The sequence below is a fragment of the Gouania willdenowi genome, chromosome 7 (genome assembly GCF_900634775.1).
Source record: "Gouania willdenowi chromosome 7, fGouWil2.1, whole genome shotgun sequence".
Lineage (NCBI taxonomy): Eukaryota > Metazoa > Chordata > Actinopteri > Blenniiformes > Gobiesocidae > Gouania > Gouania willdenowi.
Genome location: NC_041050.1, coordinates 1013111 through 1031582, shown reverse-complemented (window position 1 = coordinate 1031582; position 18472 = coordinate 1013111). Strand labels below are relative to the sequence as shown.

Genomic DNA, 18472 nt, shown 5'->3' with positions numbered 1-18472 from the left:
CAGTTGCTTCTATTTATGAGATCATTTTCATGATATTTCTTGATTTTAACTTCCCACACTGGGTTTACTTCTGATTGGCCTATTTATCATCATGTCCCGCCTCCTACCTCGAAACTAGACGCTGATAAATGTGATTACTTCCTTTTTGTGAGCATTTTCTAAAGGACAGATGAAAACTCTTAAAAACAAATAAGTTGAAGAAAGTAATACTAGTCTCATGTTTTCATTGTGTCTTCTAATTATGGCTTTTAATCCCATAATTCTGATTTTCGGTGGGGATTTTCCCTCCACTGACGGAAACAGGAAACACTTTCCGCCACTAATAGATTTCTGTCTGTAAGTGATCAAATTAGGAATGTACTTTATTTTTAAATGCAGTATTTTTCAGTTACACTCGTAATATTATGGCTGCCCGCTGAAAAATCAATGCTTTGTCGCTTAAAAGCCCACCCCTAACATTTACAACCAATCACTTATGAGTAGCAAAGAAACAATGCAGGCGTAACCAATCACTTACCAGGCGACAGTGTCCATGTACACCTATTGCCCAATCAGCGTGCAGAGGGCGGGCTTTAGCAGCTATACCGGTTAATTACTTCCGCTTAGACAGTGACGCTCAAAACTAGAATGGCGACCGCTGTCTGCGGTTTGCAGTCCAACTCCAAGCCGACGAAGACTCACCGAGAGCCCCGAAGGAGAGCGAAGAACTCCCGGCGGAGACAGGCCGCTCTGCTTTTTCTCACTAATATCTCTCTGGACGGACGGCCGCAGGGTCAGCAAAGCGATGAGAACGAGCAAACAGCCGCTGCGGAGCCGGGAGACGGCGGCCCGACGACGGTGGCTTCCCCGCCGGTGGGGAGCCAGGGGCCGGCGGCCTCGGTGCCAGACCCTGGCGGGGCAGGATCCTCGTCCAGTTTCTCTGGGTCCTTCAGTTCTGCTCAGCCGGCTCTGCTAGCGTCTCCGGGACTGAACGTTTTTGGGAACAATGAAGTGTTTTTGGAGAGCGGAAGCGTGGCGGTGACATTACCCGCTGACACCCCTATGTCTCCGGTTCCCCCCGGACATCAGCCCTGCTCCAGGGTCCGCTCCGCTGTCAGCCCGGCCACCACCGGCCCTTCCCTGGACTCACGGAACAGGTGAGCACGGTGTGAGCACTTAGTCTCAGATAAAGAACATTTACACCAAATATCTTCTGTTATTATCGTCTACAAAGCTTTAAGTTGACTAAAAATAAACACGAGCTAAATATAAACAAAAGAATGATGAATGAAAAATGAAAAAACTAAAATGCGTGACATTTTTGTCAGTTATTCATTCAGAATTTTACTGTGTGCGTGTTTTTTTTTTTTTTTAACTTTAAGTTGACTATAAAATTAGACTAAAGTATAAAACAAAGGCATTGTGACTAAAACTAAAATGAAAAGAGTATTTGACTAAAAACCTACACACATTTTCGTCTGATTCTAAGTTTTGTTTGAGGAAACGATATTCATCCACAAACCTTGACCTAGAATAAAGTCAGGATAAGTTAAATTAAATCAACTAATAAACAAAAAGAAGAAAAACTAGACTCAAACTGACAGTAAACCTTATAATACAAATTATTGCTACAATACAGTTAAAAACTATTCTATCCATCAAAACTGAAAAAAAAAAATTCCAATCAGAAGAAGTTAAATTTGGGATTATGATTTTTTTTCTAAATCTTTTTTTAATTTTTGATTTCTTTATTATTTAACCAACGCTAGACTAAAGGCTGCCCCAACACACACACACACACACACACACACACACACACACACACACACACACACACACACACACATATATATATATGAGGGTCAATGACTGACTTATAAGGATTTTCACTGCATGATATTTCATAAAGTGTTCATCAGGCAAGGTTTGCATGAATATTATGATGGAAATAAAATAGAAATACTTATACAGGATTATAATAGAACTAAAATAGGGCAGAAAATAAATGTGAATAGATTTAGAGTAATTTTTAAGATCAATAAACAAAAAAAACAGCAGTCATGGCCAGACAGTCACACCACATGATATTTGGACACTTTGAATAACAGAATAAATAACAGTCATTTATTAAGTAACATTAAAAAAAAAAAAAAAAAAAAACAACAACGTGAGATAATTTATACTAACTTACTACATATTTGTTATCTTTTTATGCATTTGAACCTTTTTTAACTAAAAGAAATGCATTTGGACAAAATATTTGTCACATCATTGACAATTCTAACAAAAACACTCTTAAAGACTACAATTAATCCATCAAAACTGCACTATTTTCATTCATTTAGAACCTTGTCTGGTATAATAATTTACTAAAACTAGACTGGAGTTAAATGTAAAGAAAGGCAAGATCACTAAACTAAAAGTATAATATGTTGATTTAAAAAAGGAAAATCCCCATTGAGATCAAAATCTATCTTCACTACATTAATTCTTTCTGATCAGAAACGTAACAGTTTTTAATGGTGTAAAACTAGACTCAGGCTGAATAAAACAGAATGATTAACATCAATGATTTTTTTCTTTAACAAAAATAGACAAATATTTTTTTAAAGACAAATTTTTATCAAATCTTCAGGAGTCTTTCTGATTGGACGTTACATGAGAAGCAAGTTGTTGTTTAAATGTTTAAAAGTATAATATGATTCTGAATTAATCACTGTAAAAAGTTCAAACGTACGATCATCAGGTTTAATTTTGTTTAGACTAAAACTAAAATGAACTCAGATGAGATAAAAATAAAGTGACTGATGGATGAAATTAAAGCACTTTATATTTAATACATTAGGATTATTATTGATTATGGAACAAATCCATCCTAAGGTGGAGTTGTTTGAAAGAGTTTTTTCTTTATTGTCTACATTAATCTTTAGTGTGTTGTGAATAAACTGTATGACATCACTTCCTTTGTGTCCTTTCTAAGTCTGTTTAATACAAAGTATTTTTTTTCTTTCTCCTCAGGCTGAGGAACGTGTCTGGTTCTCCTGGTCCAAAGGTGCCAAAGAAAGTCCACTTTATTAAGACCATGAGACAGTACGACACCAGAGGAAGCAGGTGAGGATGATGATGATGAAGCTTCAGTGGTTTCATCACTTTGAGATGGAAACACTGGAAGTGTTCTATTATTTATGTATTCAGTGAGGAGGAGTGTCTTATTACTGATCACATCGACTGTTTCTCTTTAAAGTGAAGTTTTCGATTAATTGATTTGGAGTTTCTAGATGGAAAAAATATAAAATGATTAATTTTCAGTGCAAAAAACTGCAAAATATAATATCCTCTGCATGAAATCATGAAAAATGTTGATTTGACATGTTTGAAATGATTATTGGAGCTGCACATGATCGTCTCCATTCTCCATCCCTCATGTTCACTTCCTGTCTGCCTGAGCTGAACTGAGGCTCCGCCTCCACTGATGAACACATGAAGCCCTCAGCGTTAGCTCCAGATCAGCTGATTTGTTCACTTTCCTGTTGTGGTGAAATGTGTTGCGTGTGTTTTTAGTTTTTGGAGATTCAGTTCTGCTTTGAAAGAAAGAACAGCAGAGATGAATCAGATGAACATGAAATAATCATTCTTTATTTACAAACGTAAACCGTTATATTTTCCTACTTATTCTCCTTTTTTCATGTTGGTTTTCCAACATGAATCACATTCACGTTTGAAACTAAACCTCAGCACAGCGTGTGATTGGAGATGTTTCTGCTGTGACGTGTCACCAGGTAAACTGATCACCAGTTTCTAGGTGTGATGATACACTCAGCTCACGAGATGAGACGAGATTTTAATAATAATAATAATAATAATAATAATAATAATAATAATACATTTTATTTGTATTGCACAAGTGCCATAAAGAAAGCCTAAGACCTACAATAAACATGACTAATAAAACAGTTTAAAACCAAAAACAATGAGGCATAAAAAAAGGCTACGAAAAGGCCTTTGTAAAAAGAAAACTACCATGACAAAATATATGGCTGGACCAACAGACTTTTATTTAACAGAGTTGCATATGCATTTTGAAATGTTTTATTATAACTCTTTTTACATGCATGATGTAAGCATGATCTTTTAATGAACTCCTTCCACAAATTGAAACTAAAACTAAAATGTCCTCCTCCTTTTAATTCTCCTGCTTTAGACTTCAGGTTAGAAATAGAACTTTGGATAGATCACAAAAAATATATATAGAAAAAAATAAAAATAAATCTCGTGACACTGAAAGCAGTCAAAACAATAAAAACACACTTCAGATGAAGCTCTGCATTTATTTGCAGTCACAGGATAATATGATCACTATTCGATCCGTTACAAGATTTGGAATGAGATCTATTTGTCCGTTTGTAATTTTGTGGTGTGATTTTGTCCTAAAACATGCAGGTGAGGATTGTTTGGTGATGTTGGGGTGTGATTTTAAATAATAGAGAGATGGAGAGAGTCTGATTGCTTTTACATACAGAGAATCTGATTCTATCAGATGATGCTGTGCTCTGAGGTTTGTTCAGTCATAATCTGCTCTAGAACAGGTCAAATCTTAAATATTAAACTTGTTCAATATTTGCGTCAGCACATTGAAATATCTCCAACATGGCCGATCGATAGACTATTAGATTATTTCCTAGACTTTACAGAGTAGGAGCTCCGCCTTCTGGTGGTGTTCAGTCACTTTTTAAAATAGGAGTTCTGAGTTGCTTGGAAGTACTCTGTCGATGGAGTGTGTTAATGAGATTATTGGCGCACGCACACACACACACACACACACACACACACACAGAGTGACACACACACACAATGATCCAAACCAAATTTTGTCAGATTTTTATCTTCGTGTGTGTAACAGATCAAACATGTCCTCAGTGTTAGATACTCCGTGCGTGTGTGTGTGTGTGATGTGGTGTCCTCTCACTGACACACACACACACTCTGACGTCCCTCTGCTGTGTCTCCAGGATCATGCTGATCTGTGCCAAGCGGTCGCTCTATGCTGCTTTCTCAGTGCTGCCCTATGGAGAGAGCAGTGAGCTCAGGTACAGAGCAGGCAGCAGTGTGTGTGTGTGTGTGTGTGTGTGTGTGTGTGTTTCCATGGTCCATCCCATACTCAGTCAGAGCGCCCTCTGCTGTTAGTGCTGCAGCTGATCTATGGGTGTGTGTGTGTGTGTGCAGTGATCTGAAGTCGGAGGCTCAGAGGCAGCGTCTATCCTCCGTGGTGTCTGCAGACTTGCTTCCTTCTCTGGAGGGGGTGGAGCTTGCTGCCTCAGGGAAGGTAAACCTACACCTGATCAACATCAGCATCAATTAAAGCTGTCATCTCATTGATTAAACAATTTACTGTAAAGTGCAAAAAAATTATCCTTTTCTTTTCATACAAGCTCCAAATCACTTTATCTGACCTGTTATTTTACCTTTTTAGCTGTAAAAACAGAGAAGTGCATGAAATGTCCCTTTTTCCTGCTGATTATGTGGTACTGTGCTATTGTTGGTGTATTGGATTACACAGTAATATGACCATGGGTGTGACCTTTCCATAGAGCCCAAGATCATGACTGTACGTTAAACTATTCATAAGTTAGAGCTGTTCAGTGTCCGTGGTGACAAATGTGCAGGTCTGGGAACACCTCGACATTGTCAGCTGAAAACAAGCTGTAGAGTCCTCAAAGATTGATATTTTTTGAGGATTTTTTTTCATATGAAGGTAGCACCTTATGCTCTGCTCTCATCTGGTTTTCAAGCCAATACACATAACTCAATTTGAACTGTTTATGATAAAATAAGCCAGGCGAGGATGGAGATATTTGTACAAATGTTGGGTGGGTCTGGGTGGACGTTAAAGGGTTAATGTGTGTTTATTTACGTATATATATATATTTTTTTAACAAATTATAGTTTCAGTCATTAAAATCCAAACTGATCCTCCTCCTCCTCAGACGGTGTCGTACGCTCGTCTCCTTTTTCCCACCAACGCTCTGGTGAGGCAGAAAAGTGTCGGAGTGACTGAAAACTGCAACACCCGTTACCGTGGTAACACTCAGAAGAGCATCCCTCCAGCTCGCCTGAACAACACCAGCAGCAGTGGCGTGCAGGATGGATGTACGACACACACACACACACACACACACACACCCACCTTCAGACCATTCTGCGATTGTGTGTGTTTGTGTGTTTTCTGCAGACTTGGAGGAGGCGGCAGTGGTCCTGGAGTACGACCCCAACCTGCTGAGTGACCCCCAGTGGCCGTGTGGCCGACACAAGCGTGTCCTCATATTTGCGTCTTACGTGGTGAGTCAAGTTAAGTTTATTTGTAGCATTCTTCATGTACAGGACGATTCAAAGTGCTTTACACACAACAAACATCACAGTAGCTCTAGTGCAACTTAAAAATGAGGGAAAACGTGAAACAATATCAATCAATAAAACAGGATAATATCAAATTGAATAGTGTGACTGTTTAATTAAAAGCAGTGTTAAATAAAAATGTCTTTAACCTTGATTTTAAAAAGCTGAGAGTTTGGGCGGAGCTGTAGTTTTCTGGGAGTTTGTTCCAGGAACATAGAAACTAAACGCTGCTTCTCTATGTTTGGTGGTTGTTCTGGGAACATAAAGCATGTTTGTACCAGACCACCTGAGACCTCTGGATGGTTCATATAGGCCAGTAGCAGTATTTTATAGTCAAAGCTGAAGCTCCTCCCACCACCTCACGGCTTTTCAATCTGTGCAGACGACCGTCATCGAGTACGTGAAACCGTCCGACCTGAAGAAGAACATGAACGAGATGTTCAGGGAGAGGTTTCCTCACATCAAGCTGACGCTGAGTAAGATCAGGAGGTAGGTCAGAGGTCACGCCGCCTCCTCTGTGAGAACACACACCGCACTGTTAACATCTCTGTTCTTTGCTCTCAGCCTAAAGAGGGAGATACGGGCCGTCAGCGAGGACTGTGGCCTGCAGCCCGTTACCGTGGCGATGGCATTTGTTTACTTTGAGAAGCTGGTGCTGCAGGGACGCCTCAACAAGCAGAACAGGAAGTTGGTGACAGCGGCGTGTTTGCTGCTGGCCGCTAAGATCAGTAGTGACCTGAGGAGGCCTGAAGTTAAACAGCTGATTGATGTGAGTTACACACACACACACACTGAGACATGTGACTGTAAAACATGGAAATACCTTTGATGACGGAGAACAAAACGTATGAAGTAGATCAGAAAAATAAAATGCAAAGATTTCCAGAGAAGGAAAACCTTAAAAACATGTGTATCTTTGGAGATAATAATGAACAATAAGTCAAACTTGCTGCAGTTGATGTCCATACATTAGTTCAGTAATTTCTTCCTTTACAGCCTTCCCTATTGAGAATTGGCTTCATATTAGATGTAAATATCTGTTTTGTTTATTTAGGTGGGTTACACTTTTCTAAATCTAAAATAAATCCACAGAAAAGAGTCTGTTTTACATCAAGGCTGTCCTAACACACTTTTACCACTAGAGGGCAGTTTTCTTTTCAATAAAATGATAAAAGTAATTCTGAAATGAATAATAATTCTCTCTCTCTGTCTGTTTCTGCAGAAGCTTGAGGAGCGTTTCCGTATCAACAGACGTGAGTTGATTCCTCTAGAGTTTGCCGTGTTGATAGCGTTAGAGATGGGTCTGTATCTACCTGAGAGTAAAGTGATGCCTCACTACAGACGGCTGGTGCAGCAGGGTTAGTCTGACTGATACTATACTCCTGTTTATTTATTTATTATTTTCACTGTGAATGAAAACAAACTTGTTTACACTCCTTTCTGTCGCTGAGAGACGTTAAACCAGCACATAAACGTGACCTTATTTTTCACAACACCTCTATCATTTGGTGTCCAAACTAAAAGATGTTTGTGGATGTCAGCCTTTATTTTCTCTCTCATGTGTCGTGGAAGTAGCAGATTGGAATCACTGTGTGACACATTTGTAGTAGATTCTATTTTTTTAAGGTACGCATGTTTTTGTAAAACGCACTGGAGATGTCGTTGTCGTTCCTGCTTTTTAGTTCTCAGGAATGTTTCTTACTTTGAGACGTAACCCAAAGACGTCACTGCAGCTGTGACCGATTGTTCTGCTTTTATTGTGAAACTCCGATCGGTGTTGGAAGTGCCTGAAGCTCCACAGGAACTGAAATGTTTGGTGTTGGTTTTTCACTGCAGTTTATCCTCCAAACATAACGATGGTGAAGTGTAACGGTACCTGTAGTGGAAATATATATAATGAAAAATCTATACTTTGGAGCATAAACTATGGAGAGTCTCCATTTTAATCAGGATGTGACAAACGTTGGTTGATGGTCACGGCCTGTGGCTTTAAATAACTGGTGCATTGTGGGAGGTAGAGGCATAACAGGAAGTGTAGTTTTCAGCAGCCGTGTGTAGCCCCTCCCTCAGTGATAAAGGTTGTATGTTAGGAGAGGATTAAATATCACCTTCTCACCAACTTCCTGCTTCTTGTGAACCTCCCTGCACCCACTCAGCATCACAATTAGCCTAACAGGCTAACAGAGCTGTTGTTAGCAGCAAAAACGAGCCATGGCTGAGTAGTTAGGTGTTGGAAGTGCACAAATATGGTTAGAAACTGTGATGAAAATGTGATTTGACTATAGACCAATGGAACAATGTTGCCTAGCAACAGCTAACAGGAATCAACCAACGTGTGTCATATCCTGACCAAAATGGCAACTCTCCGTAATTTATTTCCCAAGGTATAAAATTGTTCTAAAAAGTCCTTTTAATGTCTTTTTTTTTTTTTTTAAAGGTGCACATATTTAGTTTATTAGTAACACATTAAACACATTTTTTGTGATATACATTTACACTACAGGTACCCTTTAATGTGAGCCGCTGTGAGATTTAATATGTAAGATAAAGTTGTAAAATGTGACTGACTACAGATTGTAGTGAACAGATAAACTGTCTTAAATCAATGTATTTGTATTTATATATATACACACACACACACACACACAACAGTGTATATGTGTATCCATGTATTTATAATTGAGTTTGTGTGTGTTTTCTACGTGTGTATTTCTAACTTATTTCCTCCTCACAGCGGCTCCTGTTGTTAAATCACTGGTGTGTGTGTGTGTGTGCGCGCGTGTGCGCGCGTGTGTTCCTTCTGTGAAATGAATGTGTAACGTCTTCATGTCTGATTAATAAACACAGATGCGGTGAACGTGCGTTAAGGAGACTTTATTGTTGGACATGCAGGTAAAGCCTTTTTATGATCCTCTGTGTGTCGGTGAGGAAGCAGCAGCAGAAACAATTTACATAAATAAATAACGTTAGATTCCTTTAAATTGTTCCTTAATCCAAACTCATGTCTTCGTCGTCGTCCTTCCTGTCCTTAGAGTCACTGTCCTGCTCTGACTTGGTCTCCGTCTCCATAGCTTTAGCAAAAGCTTCTACGTCTGAAAAAAGAAAAATACTTTCATTATAAATCAGAGCTGCAGCAAAACTCTCAGTACTTTTCTGCTTTAATTTAGTTTCATAAGTCCTGCTTTTACTTTGTAATGTTACGGGAACAAATCACAGAAGTCTGTCTGCGTACAGTGGGTACATAAAGTATTCAGACCTCTTTAAATCTTTCACTCTTTTGATTTTAGCAAATGGCTGCAATAAAACAAAGTTCATTTTATTTCTCATTAATGCACACTCAGCACCACATCTGGACAGAAAAAAACAAATGTAGAAATATTTGCAAATGTAATAAAAAAGAAAAAGTGAAATATCACATGGTCATAAATATTCAGACCCTTTGCTCAGTATTGAGTAGAAACATCTTCTGAGCTCGTACAGCCATGAACCTTCTTGGGAACGATGCAACAAGTTTTTCACACCAGGATTTGGGGATCATCTGACATTCTTCTTGTAGATCTTCTCCAGTTCTGTCAGGTTGGATGGTGAACGTTGGTGGACAGTCAGAGATGATCAGTAGGGTTTAGGTCAGGGCTCTGGTTGGACCAGTCAACAATGGTCACAGAGTTGTTCTGAAGCCACTCCTTTGTTATTGTAGCTGTGTGCTTAGGGTCATTGTCTTGTTGGAAGGTGAACCTTCAGCCCAGTCTGAGGTCCTGAGAACTCTGGAAGAGCTTTTCTTCCAGGATGTCTCTGTACTTGGTCACATTCATCTTTCCTTCAATTGCAACCAGTCGTCAAAAAGCTCAATCTTGGTCTCATCAGATCAGAGAATCTTCTTCATGTGTTTTTTGTCAAACTCTACACAGGCTTTCTAATGTCTTGCTCTGAGGAGAAGCTTCCGTTGGGCCACTCTGCCATAAAGCCTGACTGATGTACATTAATGAGAAATAAAATGATTTTTTTTTTTTAGCAAATGGCTGCAATGGAACAAAGAGTGAAACATTTAAAGGGGTCTGAATACTTTACGTACCACTGTAGTTTAGAATTAACAGTAAAAATTGATTTAATTTAAATTCAAATAAAGGAACAAAATTTGTCCCTTAGTTTCCCACATTTATATTAAGTGTATAAATGGGGACTAAAAAAATAATCACTAAACTTTGTGGTTATTTGCAAAACTTCCTCCAAAAATGACCTTCTGCTTTAAAACTACTGTTAACAGTTTGTGATTAATGAGAATATTTAAATCTCTGACCTCCTTTGTTGGCGGCGTCCACAGCTTGGGCTGGTAATCCAAACTGGTTCATTAGAGGACCGAGCTGACCAGAGGCCAGAGCGCTGCTGAACATACTCATAGCCTGCAGGGGGCGACACATACCAACAATCAGTGTTATTCTCATTATTTATTTATTGATTTAGAAACAAACAAGACAAATTGAAGAAGTTTCAATGAAGTCTTAATTTTCAGGTGAAAAATCGTCCGATTATGTTTTTCAAACCCTTTTTAAATTTATCTCCTCCCACAGTTTTTACTAAAATGACCCTAAACTTGCTTCATCTTCAGACTTTCTACACAAACCATCCACATTGATTGATTTACCATAAAATGATTGTACAGCTCATCAAAATGTTTGAAGATTTAAAGAAGTGATGTATACATTTACTCGCAAATTCTTGCAAAATACAATTTTAATGTTCATTAAAAAGACATTTTAAATTAATTGTTTGAAAATATTGGAATTTCCCCCTCATGCTAGTAATTACAATCAATGCAACCATATCATTTTCTTCACTTATGGATCCAATAAATCACAGTTAAAAACAAATCACCAAGATCTCCATAATGTGACTGTCTTGATGTCATTTTTTATTTTCATCTTAATAACTGAATTTTTGGCAGCTGTTTGAAATCTGCCTTTAAACACTAACAGCTGCTGTCTGCACACAGGTGTGACACCTTTCTTATTCTTCTTACACTCAGCTTGTTGCTCAGAATGTCTGGCCCTGTCCACTGCTGAGCAGAAGCTATAATTCTAAATTATTCCTTTAAAAAATGACTTGCATAATCTACTTCCCTTTATTACTTCTGATTGGCTGATTTTACATCATGTCCCGCCCCAACTTGAAATTAGCCACTGATTGGACTAAATTAGACATACATTTTCATTATGTGTATATAACGTAAAGTTGAGTCTTAGTTTGTTGGACTCCTGATGGTTAATGATGTGATGATGTCATACATGTTGTACCTGCTGAAACTGAGGAGAGCTCAAAGTGCTGCTGAGCTCCTCTGAGCTCTGAGGGAGAGATTCTCCTGATGGAAGGAACGGGATCAGCCTCTGCTGGACCTCAGGGTCGGACAGGATGGGCGCCATGACGTCAGGGGTGAGGACGGAGGCCAGGTCCACTGTGAGTGAACACGCACACACTTAATACACACACACACACACACACACTTTAAACACACACGCAGACAGTGCTGACCTCCCTGGCTGCTGGGGGGCACGTTCATGGTGGCCAGGATGCTCTGCAGGTCTCTGAGCTGGATCGGCTGCGTGGGATTGGTCGATCCTGTCGCTGTGGCCGACACGGCCGGGTCGGAGGGGGGGGAGGCGGCGGTGGTGGCTGAGGGCGTGATAGGGGTGGTGGGAACCTGGGAGGAGCCAAGGCGGCTGGTGGCGGGGGTGGAGGTGGGGGTGACAGCCGTGGAAGGACTGAGAGGAAACAGAAATATGAACAGATGATCAAACGTGTGTGTGTGTGTTAGTGTGTGTGTGTGTGTGTGTGTGTGTTACCTGGTGGTAGAACTACTCGCTGCAGGAATGCTACTCCCTCCCAACAGGTTTGCCAAACCAGGACCAGCCAGAGCTCCCAGTCCACCTGCAACACACACACACACGCTACAATAACATGCTGCTGTTTCACTGGAAAGATGAAAAACATCTGTGAGTCTTTTCTTTGTCATTCTATTATAATATTTTTTACAGTACACTATTGTTGTTTTGTGTTTTAGGGGAATTGATTGTCTTGTGTGTCATGTTGTGTATCTTTAAGGTGAGAGAGAAAAAAACTAAAGATGAATGTTTGTGTTCCAGACGATAAATGTTCTTCTTCCTCCGAGTCTGAAAGTCCTCTATACAGATACCACTACACATGTTTGTTAGCTTAGCATGTAGCCACCAGTCCACATAAGGGATCAGCAACTCTATCACAGCGGGGGTCACATGATCCACATTCATGTCAGCATTAGAATAATGACCAATCGGAGCATTAACACACAGTCTGTGTGGTTTTGTCAGTTTTTATTCATTTTGTGTATTGTTATTTTTTGTTTTCTGCATTTTTTTAATTAATGTTTTTTCTGTGTTTTTGTGTAATTTAGTTGACAGTTTGTGTCTTTGGAGCTATTTTGTAATGTGTTGATGTTTCTGTAGTAACTTTAAAAAGTTGCTGTGTCTGTATTTGTTGTCATTTTGTGTTTTATGGCTCATTTTAACATTTTTTGTGTACTTTGTACATTTAGCTGTTGATTAGTGTGTTTTGGGAGTTATTTTATGTATTATGTTTGGCTTTATATTCCTTCAAACTTCTTAAAATACAATTTTTGGGGATTAGACTGAGGGCCACGTGTGGCCCCCAGGCCCCCTGTTGCTCATGTCTGGCTGAGCAGGGTCAGAGTGTAAAGGGGCGGGGCCATGTTAAATTGCGTTACAGTGAATATCCCAATATGTTTTGAGGGATAATGATAGGGCTTATGTCTTTTAAAGTGTTGACTTTAAACTGTTAACTCCACTTCCTGTCTATGTACCGATCCCGCCCAGTCCCGTTGGTCCAATTAGCTGCATCAGCTGGTTGTGGCTCATATTTCCCAGCAGGCTTTGCAGTCCTCCCTCACCTGAACACATCAGCACAACAAACACGTGGCGTTATGTTTTATTCCAGCAGTAAAACGCTCAGACTCGTCCGTTACCTCCGAGGGCCGACAGGTCGTGTCCTCCTCCTGAACCACTGCCCAGAGCCCCCGGCATGGGGGGGTTGTTCAGATACTCATTCACTTTACGACACAACTCCTCGTCCTTCTCCGTCTTTGGTTCCTAGAGGAAGAAATCAAATTGTTGTGGTTGGTGTTGAGAATCTGTTCGGTTCATGTTTTTTATGTTTGCACTTACATTTATAACAGTATTTACAGTGAAAGTCCAACTATTACACACACACACACACACACACAGGAGTCAATGATGTGACACCTAAATATTCTGTCCGACTGCATTTCTTTTAGTTAAAGTTGCATAAAAAGATATCAAATATGTAGTAACTTACTAAATGTATTCTGTTAATATGTGCAAATATCATGTGGTGCTGTTTAAAAAAAACAACCTCTAAATCTATTGACATTTATTTTCTGTTCTATTATAATCCTGTATAACATTTATAAGTATTTCTATTTCCATCATAATAATCATGCAAACCTTCCCCGATGAACATTTTATGAAATATCATGCAGTGAAATCCTGATACATCTCATATAAGCACATGTCAACATATTAACTTATCATTCCTAATAATGAGTTATTAACGTTGTTGAAATGATTGAAAATGTACGTAACGTGATCATATATCGTCGTTTGCAGCTGCAGCACAACCCGATGTTGAGTATTGACTAGTTTCCTAAAAGCTCCATAAACTTGTTCCGAGTAACAGTAGGATCATTGTAACATTACAGTTAAACAAAAGTGATGTTTTAAATCACCTGTGATCATGTAAACACAAGTAAGACAATTTATATTTACACTTAAAATAAAATACAGAGAAAAAGAAATGCATTAAATGCAGAATACTTATTTTCAAAGACTTTATTCTAGACAAATATTTTTTTAAGACTGAAATCTATTTTTTTTAATAAAAAAAACAAACAAAAACTAGACGACAAAAACACTTTACAGTCTAAAATGAAATGCATTCATATAAAACACTTGTTAGTGTGATTTTGATGCTGACATTAAAATAAGTAAAAACCTTATCTTTACATTGTGTTATTTAGAACCTCAATAAAGTTTTGTTGAATAATCAGACACGAGTAAAACCTGATGAGTCATGTTTTAAATCACCTGGTGATGGTGTTGAATAGTGATCTGTTGGTTTTATTAATAGAGCTGTGTGTGTGTTGCTAAGTTGTGTGTTATTATTAATATTAATAGTGATTGATTTGTGGCTCCTGTTGTTTAGTAGGCGGAGCTTAAATGTGAACTCCATCACCTGCATCCAGAAGAAGAGTCTCTTGGATCCAGCTTTGAACTTGAGCACGTAGACTCGTCCACTCGTGCACTGACTGACTCTCTTAAACTCACAGTCGTCAGGGAAGATGATCAGGTCCTGGATGTGAAAAATAAAACAAACGTCACAAGAAGGAGGGAAAATGAAGCAGAAAACAGTGAGTCAGCGCCGCCGCAGACCACCACGTACGTCGTCCACGTTCCCCGTGGTCCGGTCTTTCCAGCAGAAGTGGATCAGAGAGTCGTCCGTCTGCTGGATGTAAACCTGACCCTTCCTCTTGTCGGGCGTCACCGTGCTGCCTTTCATCGTCATCTTTCCAGCACGAAACTCCACCAAATATTTACTGGAGGAGCCGCGGGAGCCGGACACCATGGAGGGGAACAAGGCTCCAGACGCCATGCTGAGTCAGCACTTTCTCTGAAACGTTCACACCAAGACCAAAGCATTCACCAGTACAAATATAATAAAACACATTGATTAATGCAGGGGTTCTCAACCTTCAAGAAATTAAGAATATTTTATCAACAATTTCCTTATTTTTACCAATTTTCTACAACTCCACCAAACTCACCATATTTTAACCTATTTTCATCACTTTTTCTTGCCATATTTTTGCTTCTTTTAATGTGTTTTTGCTATATTACTCACATTTCAATGCCTTTTCTGCACATTTTTTCCACTTTTCCACCTAATGACTTATTATTGTCACTTTTAACCTCCTTTCACAATATTTTATGATTATTTTTGCCAATTTAAACATTCATTATTTGTCATGACATTATTTGTCAGTTTAAACTAATTGTTCCATTATTAACACTTTGAACCCTTTTTACCACTTTTTCTGTCTGTTTTTATCCACTCTAATTTACAACTCATTTTTGAATCTATTTCTTTAGTTTTGTTTGTATAGAGACGGCAATAACAGAGAAAATATAGAAGTATACAAATAGTTGAGTAAGCATTGTCTTTGTTTTTGAATAAAGTCAACTTCCTCCATTTTTGTGCAAAGTCACCTGCTTTGATTCGCAGATGACGTCATTTTCTCCATTGTGTAGATCTTCTCCATAATGACCATCCAGTGCCACTTTAGAACCAGTTCCTGGTAATAGTCTTCTTAAACGCAACAATCATTATTTTGAAGAGGTACCTGTCTTTTTCATAATATCTCCTTATGAAATCAATCCCACATACAGAACCAGTGGGTCCCTGGGAACCTTATATTTTAAGATGTCCTCTAAACGTCCAATACTGTCATCACAGAAAGGTTGTAGCTTAGCACATGACCAGAAAATATGACTGTGACTGGCATTATACTGTGTTGTGTCTAACATAACAAAAACCAATCACACTCTGAAATGTTGGTGTGTTAGATTTTATATACAGTGAGGTATTACTGTTACATTTCTATAGACATGCATACAGTTTACAAACAGCTTTGGAAGGCGTGTTCTCATTGGCATCCATCATCATTTTAACCAGCACATTGTTTTCTGATGATATAATTATATATACTCTTTATTTTCTACTTTAAATGTGTTTTTAACCTTTTCAAAAGACTTAAAAATGTTCCCTTCTGTCAGTGTATAAGGCTGTAATGTCTGTATCGATCCATGTTTTAAAGGTTTTGTCAGTTTGTCCTGGTATGAAAAGAGTTATAGCAATATAAGCTACTGTCTCCTTCAAATTGATATTTTCTAACTATATTCATCCAGGTTTTTAGTGTTTCAGAAACAGGGAAGTTGTCGTCTTCCTGGTGTCTGTATTACTCGTCTCCTAGACTGGTCTGAGGTAGATTTCTACTCTGGGTGAACCACTTTGTGGTTTTTTAAATCTCATTTCACCACATTTTCCACCATTTTTGGTCACTTTGACCCATTTTATTAATGATTAAAACCATGATTTCCATCTTTAAGATGACTATAATAATAATAATAATAATAATAATAAACGTTCCTGGATAACAGTGGATATTATTCAGATGAATAAATAAATGTGGTTATCACAGATTCATAGAACAATAGACCATCATTTTACTGACTTTATGGATGGACCCCAAAAATCTCTCCTTTATTCCCCCTTATAGATGGTCCTGTCTCCACATGACTGTTCTTCAATGTTCATGTCTGTGTTCAACCACCTTCAGCTACAGTGGGGGTCCCCGCTCTCTGGAACCTTTATTTTGGAGGGTCAGTGCTCTCTGGAACCTTTATTTTGGAGGATCAGTGCTCTCTGGAACTTTATTTTGGAGGGTTGTGGGCTGAACAGGTTGAGAACCACTGATCTAAGATATAGGACAACATATATAATAAAAATAAATAGGAGGCCTGTTTTTTTTTAGCTGCAATAAATACAAGTAAAAACTAAAAACAGTAAAACAATTAATATTTATATTTATAATAAAATAACGAGAAAAAGAAATGCATTAAACGTAGAATACTTGGTTTCAAAAATGTAATTGTAGACAAATAGTTTTGTTTAAAACTTAAATTATCAATTTAAAAAAATCAAAACAGTATAAAGTAGACTAAAATGAAATATATTATAAAATACATTTGTTAGTGTCTGATTTTGATGCTGAAAAGATCTGTGATATGAGTCTTATCTTCAAATCTTGTTACTTATTATTTATATCCTAAATATATTTTTTGATTAATAATCAGTTTTTTGTATTATAATTCGGTTAATGCTAAATGTAATGTCATAATTTTTTATAATAAACCTTCACATTATCTCTCGGATTATTGGGTTGTATATAAATGTCTGAATTATTTTAATTGCGGTGTAACTGGTTTAAAAAAAGACTAAAATCAATTCTTTAAAAAAAAAAAACACAAAAAAAACCCCCACATATTTTGATTTATTAGATTTAAACTGTGTCTAAAATATTTGGGATTATTTAGTTAGATTTAATAACCATCTAAACAAGGTTAACTTAGTATAAACAGCGGCCCGTTAGCGACGCGGCCAAAAATGCTGCGTCATGCTTCACACACACACAAACACACAGAGACCGAACACACACACTTAATGTTGACCTAAATAGAATATTAAAAGCGTTTAATAAACGCGTTTTTACTCACATTTCAGTGAGAAGAGACCAAACACTCAACAGCACTGATGGATGATCAGCGTCCACAGACCGGAAGTGGAGGCAGCACGGGCTCCACTCTGATTGGTCAGAGCCCGTGTCAATCATGTATTAGGCGGGGCATCTTTTTTTTAATAGAAAAAAGGACTTTATGTACTTTACCTCGAATAAACTTTTGTCATTTTTATACTTTTCAGATAGTCTTACCTTTAAAAAAAATTATTTTTTTTTATTTTTATGACAGTAACAGCCTTATCTGAAAAAATGATTATTATTATTATTTTTTTTTTTTAAATCATTTTCATGCCTTACAATAGTCTGACCTCAGCATTAAATTCAAATTCTGTACATCTGAATGCTCATTTTGTGAACACACACACACACACACACACACACACGCACACACACACACACAGTCCATGATATCATCACAAGAGATGACATCATGGACTCTGAGCTGTGGAGAAAACAAGATGGAGTCAGAGTAAAAGATGTCTGTATCAGAGTTATTGATTACCACATGTATCAGAGTCATTGATTACGACATGTATCAGAGTTATTGATTACCACATGTATCAGAGTCATTGATTACGACATGTATCAGAGTTATTGATTACCACGTGTATCAGAGTTATTGATTACGACATGTATCAGAGTTATTGATTACCACGTGTATCAGAGTTATTGATTACCACA

The 18472-nt window shown here is 38.0% G+C and overlaps 2 protein-coding genes across 4 annotated transcripts; one reads left to right on the top strand and one right to left on the bottom strand.

The window, feature by feature from the left end:
- Window positions 1-614: 614 nt before the first annotated feature.
- Window positions 615-9229, top strand: LOC114467169 (CDK5 and ABL1 enzyme substrate 2-like). 2 transcript variants are annotated; one of them, XM_028453262.1, is made up of 9 exons: window positions 615-1136; window positions 2998-3090; window positions 4989-5066; window positions 5203-5302; window positions 5964-6126; window positions 6209-6315; window positions 6755-6861; window positions 6937-7141; window positions 7595-9229. In XM_028453262.1, the coding sequence occupies exons 1-9, from the start codon at window positions 628-630 to the stop codon at window positions 7733-7735; spliced, it is 1503 nt and encodes a 500-aa protein (XP_028309063.1). In that variant the 5' UTR covers window positions 615-627; the 3' UTR covers window positions 7736-9229. The 2 variants fall into 2 exon arrangements, with proteins under 2 accessions (XP_028309063.1, XP_028309064.1); XM_028453263.1 differs by lacking the exon at window positions 4989-5066.
- Window position 9230: 1 nt separating this feature from the next.
- Window positions 9231-17851, bottom strand: LOC114467170 (proteasomal ubiquitin receptor ADRM1-like). 2 transcript variants are annotated; one of them, XM_028453264.1, is made up of 10 exons: window positions 17769-17851; window positions 14878-15105; window positions 14671-14787; window positions 13385-13508; window positions 13223-13309; window positions 12210-12294; window positions 11899-12128; window positions 11664-11821; window positions 10670-10772; window positions 9231-9464 (listed from the first exon to the last, which is right to left on the bottom strand). In XM_028453264.1, exons 2-10 carry the CDS (start codon window positions 15085-15087, stop codon window positions 9361-9363), a joined length of 1218 nt encoding a protein of 405 aa, XP_028309065.1. In that variant the 5' UTR covers window positions 15088-15105; window positions 17769-17851; the 3' UTR covers window positions 9231-9360. The 2 variants fall into 2 exon arrangements, with proteins under 2 accessions (XP_028309065.1, XP_028309066.1); XM_028453265.1 differs by lacking the exon at window positions 17769-17851 and having other exon boundaries at window positions 14878-15242.
- Window positions 17852-18472: the final 621 nt, after the last annotated feature.